The 15,670-nt window shown below is 37.3% G+C and overlaps 1 protein-coding gene across 1 annotated transcript in view; it reads right to left on the bottom strand.

Annotated features, from left to right (window-relative positions):
- LOC129261291 (protein Red-like) overlaps nucleotides 1–15,670 on the bottom strand; it is a 46,326-nt gene that overhangs the window by 26,332 nt on the left and 4,324 nt on the right. The window contains exons 2-3 of the mRNA XM_064099216.1: nucleotides 2,573–2,636; nucleotides 1,594–1,695 (exon numbers count right to left, since the gene is read on the bottom strand). Of these exons, the coding sequence (XP_063955286.1) occupies nucleotides 1,594–1,695; nucleotides 2,573–2,636 (166 nt within the window). The remainder of the gene's footprint in view (nucleotides 1–1,593; nucleotides 1,696–2,572; nucleotides 2,637–15,670) is intronic.

The raw sequence follows: 15,670 nt of genomic DNA on the forward strand, positions 1-15,670 counted from the left end.
GTGCATATCACTGTTTAGCTTAAAAATGCAAAAAACCTTCTTATTTCACATCCATTTTAACTAAATTTCTTCATGGTGGGGTTGTTTGATGTTTCTTGATTCAATCAAATCAACTTGTTCATGGGGTGGACTGTGATTTTTAAACTACTGTCGTAATCAATTGCAATTATTTTTATTTTCATTAGGCTCCTATACATTGTCACTGAAAAAATAATAGGTGGAAAAAACCTTGCTCACATGTACTTTTTCTTTTTACAAAATTCTACCCAAACATTTGGGTTTATTCTGCATATATGCCCTGATAATTCTACAGAGTGGATACTGTGCTACCTTGTTTGACATAAAGCATTAAAACATACTTTAGTCTGAATGACAAGGACACTGACTAAAATTCAAGACCAAACAGACAAAGTGAACAGACCTTCCAACCCACATGTTGGTGTGTGAATGATAAATGCCAACCTGAGGAGCATTTTCATAGAAAGTTTTGTGAGTGATTTTCACTGACTAATTTGCTCTTAGCCAATCAGATGCAAGGATTTGTAGTAGCTTATAACAGTAGTTGCTGATTATTTGTTTCATGAAATAATACTAATAAAAAAAGAAACAAGTGGAACGCCTCTGGCAGTCTCGCCTGCATTACGCGATTTAATATAGCAGCAGTGCTAACTTTGAAAACTACTATAAAATAATCATTCACAAAAACACCATTCATATAATGACATAATACCACGTTCATTGACCATAAATGACATTTGAACGGTGACTTAAGACTTGTCAACTACACCCATGTCCACATTTCATTCACTCTATCTATAAACTTTGAAAGTTATGATGGCAATATTCAACAATTACCCCAACATGGCCTAAGTTTATTGACCTTAACTGACCTTGGTTTTGTGACCTGAAACTCACAGGGGATGTTCAGTGATACTTGATTACTCTTATATCCCAAGTTTTATGAACTAGATCCATAAACTTTCAGAGTTGGGATGGTAATTCAACAAATACCCCCAACACGGCCTAAGTTCATTGACCTTTAATGACCTTTGACCATGGTCAAGTGACCTGATACTCGTACAGGATGTTCAGTGATACTTGATTACTCTTATGTCCAAGTTTTATGAACTAGATCCGTAAACTTTCAGAGTTAGGATGGTAATTTAACAAATACCCCCAACACGGCCAAAGTTCATTGACCTTAAATGACCATTGACCATGGTCAGGTGACCTGAAACTCGCACATGATGTTCGCTAATACTTGATTAACATTATGTCCAAGTTTCATGAACTAGATCCATAAATTGTCAAAGTTATGATAGTAATTCAACAAATACCCCCAACTTGACCAAAGATCTGCTCTGCTATGCAGGCGAGACAAAAAAATGAATAAATAATAATAATGATAACGATAATAATAATAATAATAATGATAATGATAATGATAATGATAATGATAATAATAATAATAATAATAATGATAATATTAATAATAATAATGATAATACCAACATGCTTATATAGAGCATATCACTGCCAAATGCGTCCCTATGTGCTCAATTGGATATTATTGAAATGCTCCCCTCTACTTACGGTTTCTGCTGTGTTGGTCTGGAAGAAGGCGGAGCCTCACCCGGTGTGTCTCGTGGAGTCATCAAAAGTTTACGAAAGTCATCATTAGACAGCTTCGTCAGCCTAAATGAAATAACATTCAAGCACAACATGGAGTAATGTTCAAACAAGTTAAATATACATGACACCATTTTTTATTATGCACATTTGGTGCGCAATATCGTAAATATATTGCAAATTTGAAACATCATATAACAATAATACTATTGGAAAAGACAATACTAGGTTTGGAAATTGTACTACATGTATCTTTTCTAACAAGAAGGCAGGACTTAACTTTATCCCAGGCCACCCTTGGCTAATTTATGTGGCTTTTTTCATTTTTCCCATTTGTAATGTGTACATAGAAATGTTATGTAACCTACAGAAAGATGGCCTTGCCCCAAATAGTCTAATACTGTATCTAAATTGAAGCATGAAAGGGTGTAAGCAACTGATGAAATTCAGACAACAAAACTTCCTCAAATGATAATGATGCAATGAAGTCAATAAATAAAACCCAGATATTTATCAAAGTCAAGATCATAGGGGAAAATAAAGGGCAGTTAGGTGTAAACTCTCTGTAATTTGAGAATTGACTTTAACATAAATGTAGGTTATGCTGAGATGAATAGGGGGAATCATTTTACATCAAATATCATAAAGCCCTATTACATTCTATGAAATTTCTTCAATTATCTGAAGATATATATTATTCAAATTAATCTTTATTTGCTTATAAAGGTGAAAATACAAAATAAGTATACTGTAAGCAAATAAATGTGGATACTTGAGGGGGGGGGAAGAAAGAGTGAGTCAGAATTTCAAGAAATAGATCATTCAAATATATTCACAAAACATTAGCCTATTAAGTAATCAGAGTCAATTGGCTAAATAGATTGCGAGACTTAAGACTAGCCAGGCTTCATGTAGGGGCAAGGTCAAAGGGTTTATTGCTTACCCAGAATCATCCTCTGTTGAAGCATGCCGCATGTTGCTTGGCGGCAAAGGATTTGAAAACTCATCTGTAATAAGAAAGAGAAATTAAATTGTTTCATGAATATGTATTACTTTAGCATAAAATTGAAACCATAGAATGATTTAATTGTTTCGCAAATTACATACAATCATCAGCACCTGTCCGACACTGATTTCTAAAGAATAGCAAAGACAATTGTTTATGCTTAGTTCCTACTGTGTGTTATTATTACCAATGTAACATTACATTCTGTCAATTTATTTCTTACAATGCATGGTGAAAAATAAAACAAAAAATCAATGGCATAAATATCAGTGAGATTTTCTAAGTGCCTGAAAATAGCAACTTCTAAATCTGTGTAAATGTTTGGGAAGTTCAAATTACAGGTTTGATGGCATAGATCTGTGTGTTTGAGTAACTTAGGTTGCTTTGTTAAAATGATTTTACATTTCTCCAGGAGTCATACTTGTGTGTACATTAATAAGGTCAATACTGTTTTGACTTCATTTCCAGGAGACACCATTATTTGGGTGGGGGTGATATTCATTTTTTATATCCAGCATTGGTCATTCCATTTTGAAAGGGGGATGATAATTGTTATCAAAAGAGGGGTAGTGCCTTAACGTAGATGCCGAGGCAAGGAGACGCTTTGGGAATGCTGAGCTCTGACTTCCTCTGAGCCAATGTACTTTTCTGTATGATTGATGCACGTGTGTGCACATGCACGATATGGCTGTTTACATAGACTAATTAAAAATGTATTAGATGTTTCAAAACTTAGGGGTATTTACAATTTGGCAAGCAGTCATATTGCAATCGAATATTGTCTTGTTTGTTTTCTTAATAATAACAGGCAAAGGTGATGTGTTTTTTCAATTACTTGGATTATAAAAGTCAAGTAGGTATGTCTCGGTAATCCAGGGTTTTTACGAAAATTCTGGGGCTTCTTTTGACACTAAGGACAAGTTTATTTGATCATTCAAAATAAGGATTGAGAGATAAATTCAATTACTTGGATTATAAAAGTCAAGTAGGTGTGCCTCGGTAATCCAGGGCTTTTACGAAAATTCTGGGGCTTCTTTTGACACTAAGGACATGTTTATTTGATCATTCAAAATAAGGATCGAGAGATAAATTGCAAACCATTATTTTTGTGTGTGTTGAGATAGCTATTTCACTAAGCGTTTTCCATGGGAAAATTAAATTTCTGTTTGCAACAGTTTTTTTCACTTTGTCGCAATTTTTCAATGTGATCTAATTCCCTAATCTTTTTAAGAATCATACCATCAGAAAGAGCATCAAATATCTTATTTGGCACCTGATGGACAAGCTTTTGGCAGTCAGAATGAATTTGTAACAGCTCTCAGAGGCTAAAAATTTGGATTTGTGTGTGTCCAAATTTCTTAACTACACAGTCTATGGCAGGGAAATGCTGAAAACTGCGCTGATTTCATTCTTCTTTTCTACAGCCATTTCTTTGATTTTTTCATCATTCTTATTATTTATTCATATTCAAATCCATAAAGAAAATGTGACATTTTATTTAAATAAGAAATATAAGAAGAGGATTGATTTTTGGTAGCGTAATGCAGAATTTAAATTTGATTACAAGGTTCCTCCCCTGGACTAATCTCGGGGGGGGGGGGGGGGGCACTCACATATATTGGTGGTAAGAGGACCTAATTTTCAGTTCTCTAGATAATCCGAATGACAAAGTTCCGTTCAGAAGCAGCCCCGCCCCGCTTGCAAGGCCCTCATTACAAAACATCTCAGTTCCACTGCCCTGCCAAATTGTCCAGCGCAAGCTCAGCATGCAAGAGCTGCACGCACGGCTGCACTGCACAACTCCCTCCACTAGTTAACTAGTTAACTGAGTTAACTCTAGATCACTGTAAGTAGAATTAGTTGCCATTGTGTTATAACTTCCAAAGGGAAACTTCTGCTAAAAATTAGTTAGCGTCAAGACTATATCTGACTAGAAACATTACATTAAGAATTTAATTTTTAGAATAAGCTAGTAAAACATTACAAGTTAACTTAACTTCAAATCGCGCGGTTTGCGTGCTATCGCCAAGCGGAAGACAAAGAAATCAAGATGGCGACGTAAACACGGCCGTAAGCTCTTCCCGTCTTTTCATGACATTTTTCTCGTTTTTTGATGAATTATTGTTTAAAAATGAAATCAATATCGTAGATATGTCGGAAATGAAGTTGTACCCCATGTACATAATTTAGGGCTAGATCTTTTAGAGGGAAAGTAGAAATCTCGGGGGCGAGTTTCAGGTTTTGGGTCCGTGTGTGTAGCCGTATGGGAAGCAGTTCCAGGCTCCATGGGGAGTAAGCCTATATATAGTAGACTGATTTTTACTCTCCAGGAGCCTCCAGGCTACCCCCCCCCCCCCCCCCCGGAAGTCTGCTCGGCACCGGATCCGCCGCTACATCCACACTAGCCTCCTGTCGAGGCCCTGGTGGCTGCTTCCCGAGTGAAGCGAGGGATTTCCTAATTCGCTTTGCGAATTAGGCCTGGCGCGAGCCAGGGCCTCTTGACATCTGAGCTGTATTATATATTCATGAGGAACGTCTTCCTTATGAATATACATGAGTTGTAATATCACCGGTCACCTAGTAAACCAATGAAATGTCAGAAGCTCTTTCGTCCGGGGTTCGGAATACTATAGTAGTCCACTATTCTGCAGGGGATTCAATTAATTGCGGGACACTAAAGGGGATATAACCAGCAAAATGCTACAAGCAGTGGTACTACTACTACTACGAGTACTGGCCGTAAAAGACGTACCATCACCGCCCCGAAACTTCCCGGGAGATACTGGTCAGCCGCTGGTCAGACTCGAGTCAAGGGGAAACAACTCTACTCCAGCATTCCCTCACTGCACCCCGGAGAATGATAATCGACACATAGTGGAATCGCATGAAAGATAACATTTTTTCCATATCCTGTGGGTAGATTTACAAAAACATCTTGTCCTTTCAGTGCAGATTTAATTTTATCGACTTGCAAATCCTTAAATCGGTCAATATTCAGCATTTTAGAGGCATATTCAAAGCCTCTTTGATATTTCGTCGTCACTCTTCGCCAAGAATCCACGGGTCGCCATTCAAGATGAGCTCATGAATATTCAATATCACGTCATAGCAGCCCGCACTCTCATTGGATGATTTTCACCGACCAGTTTTTGGTCGGAATATTGGTAAAAACAATAAAATAACAAAAGAAAGTCAGTGAAATTCGGCCCAGATGTCAAGAGGCCCTGTCTCACGGCGCTCTTCTTCGCTCTCTCCCTTGCTTCGCCGTGTTCGCTCGGAAAGCAGTCGACAGGGCCTCGACAAGAGGCTACATCTACACTAGACAGGAATAACCGTCGTTTCTCGGGATTCATTCAACAATTTCTGACATTTTACTATCATCCCCATTCACCGACGGTAGCGTGTTAGTGCGAGCCTGCATGTGTAATCAGGTCAGCAATTCGGAGGACGGGTTTTGTACAGATTTTTATTTTTTGAATTCTAAATGACATTATATTAACTTGAACGAAGGCCCACTATTTTTGTTAGTCTCTAATCTTTCTTTTGATACTTTATAAGTTCTAAGAAAATAACGAAAATATACGTTACTGATGATTTATTTTTCAATTTTTTTAATTTTCTGCCGGAGAGGAAAAAATGGCAGCCGTGTGTGTTGCTGCCCGAGTTGTGCTTTTATCAAGGCTTTCCGATTAAATTTTCGATATCCTGGCCAATCAATGCGAGCGACAAGTTCCGAACGCACGCACATCTACAAGTACAAGCGCCAAGCAGCGGCACAAATCGCGATATATAGCGACTGGTACATACGTCTGTAAGGATGATGACGTCATCCAAGATGGCAACTTACGTTGACCAACGAAAGGATCGAAGATGACTGTTTCGATGATCATTTAAAAGGAATTAGCGGTAACTGCGGTCTGAGGTACGATATTTCTGAATTTTTTATATTTTTTCGTAAGTTTGAATGTACTTTCTTTTTTATAATGTGACATTTTATGTATGATGGGGGGACCTAAAGCTACGCACTTTGTTTACAAACGATAAAAACTATGCCGATTTTTACATTCTAACAAACCATCTTTCAAAATTTGTGTTAAATATTGTAAAGATTCATAACCAAAAAGAAAATATCACAAAACTCACTAACACGAAAATCCCGCCGTGTTTTCCGAACACCTCTTGAATTCGCCGCCCGATGTAGAAGGGGTCCTAAAGCTACGCACTCAATTTATCATGCAAAGAAAAAGTATTTCCTGTGCCTAAACTTCTAAATAATGTTCATATTCTTATAGGAAAATATGAAATCAAACTGAATATAACTCCAAAATTCCAAACAGTTGCTGGTTTTCTCTGTATTTAGCGATTTATTGCAGCCTCTGTAGAAAAAAATGAATAGGAATCGTTCGTCACACTGCAGTCACTAGCTCCACACAGAGTGCGCATTTTGCAATTGAAATTGCATGCGCATTGGAGTGGTGCGTAGCTTTAGGACCCGCGTAGCTTTAGGTAGCGATGCCACATCATTTTATAATATTTACTGTATACATATGTTGTGACCATTCATTTTGAAGCTTGTGACCTGCTTTTCGCAATAAGACTACGTTTTTTTCTTAATTTATGCAAATTAGGCAAATATCTAATTAAATATGCACGCATATCATTAAAAATGTCTGCCACTCATGCGGAATGTGTATTTGCCTTTGTGATTTCACCCATGCTAGTGATTTTGAGGCAAATTAACCACCAAAATATGTCAATTGGCCCATTCTTTGATTAAACCAATATAAACTATTAAAAAAAGTGTTTCATATAGTTAAATATGCAAATTTAAAATGCCAAAGATCCTATATGTAAATGAGGTTGTGATGCAATGATACGCATATTGTAAACATACATGTATGTTAAAAATATTTCTATTCAAACTACATGTATGAGGTAATTAACCACCAACAATATGTCAAGTGGCCCATTCCTAGATTAAAAACTAGTATAATATATAATTTAAACAAAATACATGTATTAAAATATGCAAATTTAAATGCATATGCAAATGAGATGACGCAATATAGTATACATATTGTATATTGATGTTTGTTCTTGTGTATGGGCCATTTCATTACAAATAAATTGGATACAAGTATAATCAATGATATGATGTTCAATTGCACAAGAACAAATTCATAGAATATTATCTTCTACAAAAAATAGTAAATATGCAAATGAGATAAATATGTAATTAACAAGTCAAGAGCAGAGGTACTTGCCCAGCTGCATCCATTATTACCCTCAAAAGATTTATGCTTCTTCATGCTTTGTATCCATGTATATTTGTATATAATGCAATTTGATATTATTTTTTATTAAGTACTAATACTGTTATGTTTTCTTTTGTTAAAGTAATAGCTCTGTACAATTCAGTTCATGCTGTTAACATTCTTGAAATAGAATACCATTGTTGATTATTATCATCATTATGCAAGAAACCTGCCTGATCACCGATCAATAGGCCTGGGACTTTCGGGTTTTTTTGTTTTCGGGTACCCGTGGTAATTTTCGGGCGGGTACCCGAAAATCATGTCGCTTGAAATATGACTGGTGGAAAAACCCCATAGGTGACGTCATCAAGCCATTGCCATGCAAGCCAATTTATGAATGAAAATATAGTAAGCATGCGCATTGCAAGCCTCCCGTGCCCCATGCAGTATTCCATCGAAACAAGTCTGCAATGCTCTGTCACCTCGTACCAAAATCGACCTAGAATTCCATTTCCTATATTTTATATGAATTATCAAAGGTATTCTCAGAGGATCTGTTTTCTCACCGATACCACACAGGTAAGCAAATTTTTATTACTTCTTGCTTTTCCGTCAAAATCTTACGAAGTAGCGTCGATATTACAACGTGTTCGTGAGTTTGTTGAATCTATCGCTACGTGAACAAAGTCAATTGATTTCCGGGTTTCGGAGCTTACGAAGCGCCAGCCAATCACGATCGTGTTACCATTTTCGGTTTATGATGAACTGAAAACAAAATCTCAACAAATCATGATATCAAAATGCAAAAAAAAAAATCGGATTTTTTAGACATAATTTCAGAGCAAAAGTACTAAGCTAACGATTCAATTTGCCACAAACACTGGTGTAAGTCAAAATCTTGAGTGTCACATGATTATGACAGGAGCAGTACTTTCCACTTTGGGCTTCTGCGATTCAAAATGGCCGCGCGCATCGTCCGAGCAGCAGGCAGGTTTCAATGACACATTTCAAGTGCAAAATATCTGGTGATTCTAACCTCAAATCAGAATGTAAAGTGAGAATTTCGTATTTTAATTTGATAATCTGCGGATATTTGTGGGTCAGAGAGTTACTGAATGAATATTTAAAGACTGGAAAAGAGTTTTCTGAGACCATGTTTTACACGGGGGCAGAGCATACCGATGCAAACGCGCGGCCGGTTTGGCATCGCTACTTTAGCCTAGGCCCCCTACCCCCGGGGGGGCCACTTCCATTGACGAGTGGATACCATGCGCGACCACGGGGTCTTGAAAAGCACCCTAAACACGTATTTTCCATATTCTGAAAATGCACCCCTTAACAAGTATTGGCGTGTGAAACCCTACCCTAAACAAGTATTGGAAAAAATTACTATTGGCAAGTATTCCCAGAACTGAGCCCCTAAACAAGTGCAGCGATGTATTTTCCATATTCTGAAAATGCACCCCTACCCTAAACAAGTATTGGAAATAAAGATACTCTTAGCAAGTATTCCCTGAAATGAACCCCTAAACAAGTACAGAGATATTTTAATGTTATGTCACGCGTCCGTTGGTCGTCGGTTTTACCTTTAGACACCATTATTTTGGTTTAGTACGGCCCCACCTTCCACACCTCGCGCAAATCGGACTCTAAACACGTAGTGTTGGGGCAAAAAGGACATCCTTTATAAAACATTTTGATTTTGTTTTTCATCCCGGCATATTTGACCCTAAACACGTAGGCCCCTATATTTTTCCGAGCGAAATAGATAGGCCTACCCTTTTTTCAATATTTTTGTGTTTTTGACACCCTTATCACGTTTACGTACGTAACGTGCCCTATCTTGAAAAATACACCCTTTTTACATGTTTTTTTGGTCGCGCATGGTATCCACTCGTCAATGTAAGTGGCCCCCCCGGGCCCCTACTAGCGATGCCACATCATTTTAAAATATTTAAGGTATACATATGTTGTGACCATTCATTTTGAAGCTTGTGACCTGCTCTTCGCAATAAGACTACGTTTTTTTCTTAATTTATGCAAATTAGGCAAATATCTAATTAAATATGCACGCATATCATTAAAAATGTCTGCCGCTCATGCGGAATGTGTATTTGCCTTTGTAATTTCACCCATGCTAGTGATTTTGAGGCAATTAACCACCAAAATATGTCAATTGGCCCATTCTTTGATTAAACCAATATAAACTATTGAAAAAACAGTGTTTCATATAGTTAAATATGCAAATTTAAAATGCCAAAGATCCAATATGTAAATGAGGTTGTGATGCAATGATACGCGTATTGTAAACATACATGTATGTTAACAATATTTCTATTCAAACTACATGTATGAGGTAATTAACCACCAACAATATGTCAAGTGGCCCATTCCTTGATTAAAAAGTAGTATAATATATAATTCAAACAAAATACATGTATTGAAATATGCATATTTAAATGCATATGCAAATGAGATGATGCAATATAGTATACATATTGTATATGTTACAATGATGTTTGTTCTTGTGTATGGGCCATTTCATTCCAAATAAATTGGATACAAGTATAATCAATGATATGATGTTCAATGGCACAAGAACAAATTCATAGAATATTATCTTTTACAAAAAAATAGTAAATATGCAAATGAGATGAATATGTAATTAACAAGTCAAGAGCAGAGGTACTTGCCCAGCTGCATCCATTACCGGTATTACCCTCAAAAGATTTATGCTTCTTCATGCTTTGTATCCATGTATATTTGTATAATGCAATTTGATATTATATTTTATTAAGTACTAATACTGTTATGTTTTCTTTTGTTTATAATGTTATAGCTCTGTACAATTCAGTTCATGCTGTTAACATTCTTGAAATAAAATACCATTGTTGATTATTATTTTCATTATGCAAGAAACCTGCCTGATCACCGCTCAATGAATTGGTTAATGGTATAGTATACCACACGTATCATCTGCTTAAAAAAAATAGGGTCGGGATTGGGGGAAGGGGCCGCGGGCCGGTATGGTTGGACAAGTGAAGGCAACAAAAAATAAATAAATAACAAAAATTAAGGTCATGATAGGGGGGCAGCCTGGGCGGGGGACCACTTAAAGGTTGCAAAAAAAAAAATTTTTAAAATGGGGTTGGGATGGGAGGGGATGCCAGGGGCCGGTAGGGTTGAACAAAGGTCAAAGTATAGCTAAAAAAATAAATAAATAAAAAATAAAAAAATAAAAAAATAAATAAAAAAATGGGGTCGGGATGGGGGGGCCAGGGGCCGGTAGGGTTGGACAAAGGTCAAGGTATAGCTAAAAAAAAAAAAAAAAAAAAATGGGGTCGGGATGGGGAGGGGCCAGGGGCCGGTAGGGTTGGACAAAGGTCAAGGTAGCTAAAAAAAAAAAATAAGGTCATGGTAGGGGGAGGGGCCAGTAATGTTGGACGACTGAAAAGTAGCTAGAAAAAAAAAATTAAGGTCGGGATGGGGGGGCATGGACCGGTGAGGTTGGACGAGTAAAGGTAGCCAAAAAAATGGGATCGGGGCAAGGGCCAGTAATGTTTGGGGTACGTGTAACATAGGGCCCCCCCCCCCCCCCAAGAAAAAAAATTGGGTCGGGTGAGTAATGGCAATTGTGGGTAAGGGGGCGGGTTGTAATGCCACGCAGGGGCCTGGGGCAAATTATGGTAGGGGTAAACATAGATCTATAGTAAATTGGGCAAAAAAAAGATGGGGCCTTGGGCCATAATCAGGGTTTAAAAGGGCAAGAAAGGTCCATCAATATCTGTTACATAATCACCAAAAACCAAACACCCCTACTCAACAGACTACAGTCTCCGCATTGACCCTAAATTTTCCAGATTGAGGACAGTGCAAGCCCCAGTCTTTCCCGCTGGCGGTATTTCGCGGTTTACTAATTGGTAACAAGTTTGGTATCATTACAAAGCTTAGAATTCAAAGAATCTTATGATGCTGGGAGTTTTTTGGTTTTTCATGTGTAGGGGTACGATAAAGGGGTCAAAACATTCATGTCATCATCAAATCACCATATCAACAAAATCTCAACAAATCATTATATCAAAATGCAAAAAAAAAAATCGGATTTTTTAGACATAATTTCAGAGCATAAGTACTAAACTAACGATTCGATTTGCCACAAACACTGGTGTAAGTCAAAATCTTGTGTGTCACATGATTATGACAGGAGCAGTACTTTCCACTTTGGGCTTCTGCGATTCAAAATGGCCGCGCGCATCGTCCGATCGGGCAGGTTTCAATGACACATTTCAAGTGCAAAATATCTGGCGATTCTAACCTCAAATCAGAATGTAAAGTGAGAATTTCGTATTTTAATTTGATAATCTGCGGATATTTGTGGGTCAGAGTGTTACTGAATGAATATTTAAAGACTGGAAAAGAGTTTTCTGAGACCATGTTTAACACGGGGGCAGACACTCATCCTACGAACGAGGTTATAATATAACCTCGTTCTCGGCTGTATACCTCTCTGTTGTTAAAATATACATTTCTCATTTCCCCCCCATCCCTTGCCCAAAGCATCGCGAATCAATGCATTCTTTAATAAGTATATGATTAAAATTGTTATTTTGACGGGAAGGCCATCAAATAAAGCACTATAATGTAACAAATTGAATAAAAACTCACCGATTTCTCTACGTGAACCTCATCCAACTGCCTCCATTACGTCTATGGTGTTTGACAGTGACAAATCGAAAAGAAAAAAAGATCTCACGAAACCATAGAGGCTCATCAACTCGTTTGGACCACTGACCGTTGAGGTTTCGACGAAACATTGCTCGTAATGCATTCTGGTAAGGAAGCCTCAATCAAGACAAATTTGCCATTTTTAATGTAACAGAAGTTCAGAATAACAAACTTTACTGTGGGTCTAATCAGGGGAGAATCCAGGATTTTCCAAAGGGGGAGGGGTGGTTTCTTTTACAGAAAAAAATAACAAGCCCCCCCCCCCCCCCCGTGAAGGAGATTTATGTAACGAATAATATCACAATTATGATAAAAGCTCCTCGCTATACAGTATGAAGTTTCAAGTTTGTTTTCATTGATTTAAAATCCAAACCTAAAGGATTTTCATTTAAAAAAAATAAAATAAAAAATCTCTTACCACAAAGGCCTATTTAGGGGCAGATAAAAATTTTCAAGGGGGAGGGCGGGGAAGTTTCAAGTTAATTTAATTGATTTAAAATCCAAACATAAAGGATTACAATAAAATGAAATTAACAATTTATACAAATTATCAAACAAAATGAATGCAAAATAAATCTGTTTATGGCTTTCGAGGGGGTGGGCACGAGCCTGATGTGCTCCCCATCCTGGATAAATAAAAGAAAGTCATTAAAAAAAATTGGAAAGTAAATTATGTTCTGTTTTATCACTTTGTCTTGAGTTCCTTGCCCCTTTCATTCTTTTCACATTTCACCCTTTAATTCCAGGACGGTACAAAATGTGGGCTTACAAAAGTGATATGATGATGAAAAAGAATATTCCACAACAATATGAAAAATAATAGAAAACCAAAATGATAATATTAATAATTAACCCTTACAATGATAGTACTCAATAAAAGAGAGGGATCGGGGGATCGAGAGAAGAAGCAATAACCCTCCCCCCCCCCCAAAAAAAAGGCATCATATTTCCTTTCACCATACGACAAGATACAGTTCATTATAGAATAAACTAAGCTACAACAATTATTCTTGTGTATAAAATAATTTAAAAAAATATAGTGTGTCAGGGGGAGAAAGAGACTTCTATCGCTGGATCTCGGAGATCCGAAATAGAAGCACCACCGGAAACAGGTATCTGTGGTTAGAAGCATTTTTATACAGCTCTGTAGAGGTCAGTGGTGTGGTCGCTTCCGTTAGCTTTCTTTAATTGAGCACAAGAGGGCACATTACATCCTCTACGTAGAAGTCTATACGCTGCTGAGGATCATGACAAATTTCATCATACATTCCGACAATTTCCCGAAGAGTCTTAAAAGAAATTACAATATTAGGGACAACGGTATGTTCGGTACTTGCTCTATCAAAATCCCTACATACCATTGCGAGTGCGTCGAGCGCGTCCGTTGATCCTACGAAGCCCCAATAATGCATCCCTCTTGACTGATAATTTCACCCTAAATTCAGTTATTTCAGGTAGCTATGATATATTTGGCATTAAAAGGATCGGTAATTATTTGTCACTAATTATTTAGTATTCTATATTTTCGAATGGCTTACCTCTACTTGTTCTTTGAATGGGAAAATATCGTACTTTGTCCTTGTATTCCACATGAACTGCAGAGTTTGTATGTGTATAAAGTCAATGGGGAAATTCAAAGTTTTGCACACGCGACCCGTCACCATGACGTCACCAGGATTGCGTGTGAGCGAGCTAAGTTTGATTTGGGGGCGGCGCCCTCCAAAATTTGACCAATAAAAATTCTGCATTTGCTGCATCTTTTGGGATTTTCCCTAAATTCATGTCTCAGGGACCGTCTTGGAAGTGCATGCTGAGCTGTATAATCTTTTTGAAGGACCCACCCTATTCTACTTAAAGATATTCAATTAAAACATCTTGGGGCCCGTTTTGGGACTTTTCATTCTTAAAAAAGATGGTTTTGAGACGAAGTCTTATATCTAGATTAATTTAAGAAAAAAAAATTAGTGAATTTATTTTCAAATTTTAAAATGCAAAGCAAAAACCTCCATATGACGTGTACGTGACGTAATTATCGTCATGAAGTTGAAGATCGCGCGAAGTGGTGGGAGGGGCCTATCGCGAACGTAGACCATGTATTAGTCTTGATTCAGGCAATTTTTATGATTTGTAAAGTTCGTTGAAACTCTGTAACGTTGTGAACGGATATCATCCAAATAAAATAAATGAAAATAATTTTAAAATGTGAAAGGATGAAGGCTAGCACAATCTTTCTCTTAGGAACATTCAGCCCCCCCCCCCCCCCTCCTCAGTTACAAATGTTAATCACGTGTAATCGCCGTGATACAAGGAGAGATGTTTTGGAAGGTCATGTGTGTGTGAGATATTGCACATGGCATAATGGCGGCATATACGTGTGATACAGGGAATTCTGTACAAGGATGTTTACACTTGTGTGTGAGAAGGTCTGTGACCGAGATGGTGGCATGGGAATAATGGAGTTAGAGTGGATTAAAAAACTGCGTGTGTAAAGCATGGACCTGTACGTTGCAACTGTACATTCGCTCTGGGGGCTAAATCCCAGGGCTAAATTAAAATAGGGGAATCCCCCGGTGTGTATAGTTTGATTAGTAATCAATTGTTAAGGCCTACTAAAGTATATTTTGTTTATTAAGAAATCTATGAAATCAATGTTTTAAGTTGCAATGTTTACGCACAACATATGTATATATGCCCTCTCACAATCACATACATTTAAGATTTTATTTCTAACAGTAACATACTGATTGTTGTAAAATTAGGATACAAAAATTACTCGACGAGATGTCAGTTATTTTTTTATTTTCTAATGTATAGGCGGAGGGGGGGGGGGATGGGTTCCCTCGGTCCTGCGCCCTTGCTCTTAGCAAAAATAAATAAATGGATATTAAAAAAAAAATACCTGCAAAGAACCCGTTTACACCCCCCCCCCAAAAAAAAAACCCTGAAAATTGGAGGCCATTTATATGATTGAGCGGAGAGTTGGAAAAAAACTGACTTTTACATCCGTAATCTTCTTTTTTATGGGAACATTCTTCTAACACTTCGTCTATCTTGC

This window comes from Lytechinus pictus, chromosome 5 (genome assembly GCF_037042905.1).
Source record: "Lytechinus pictus isolate F3 Inbred chromosome 5, Lp3.0, whole genome shotgun sequence".
NCBI lineage: Eukaryota > Metazoa > Echinodermata > Echinoidea > Temnopleuroida > Toxopneustidae > Lytechinus > Lytechinus pictus.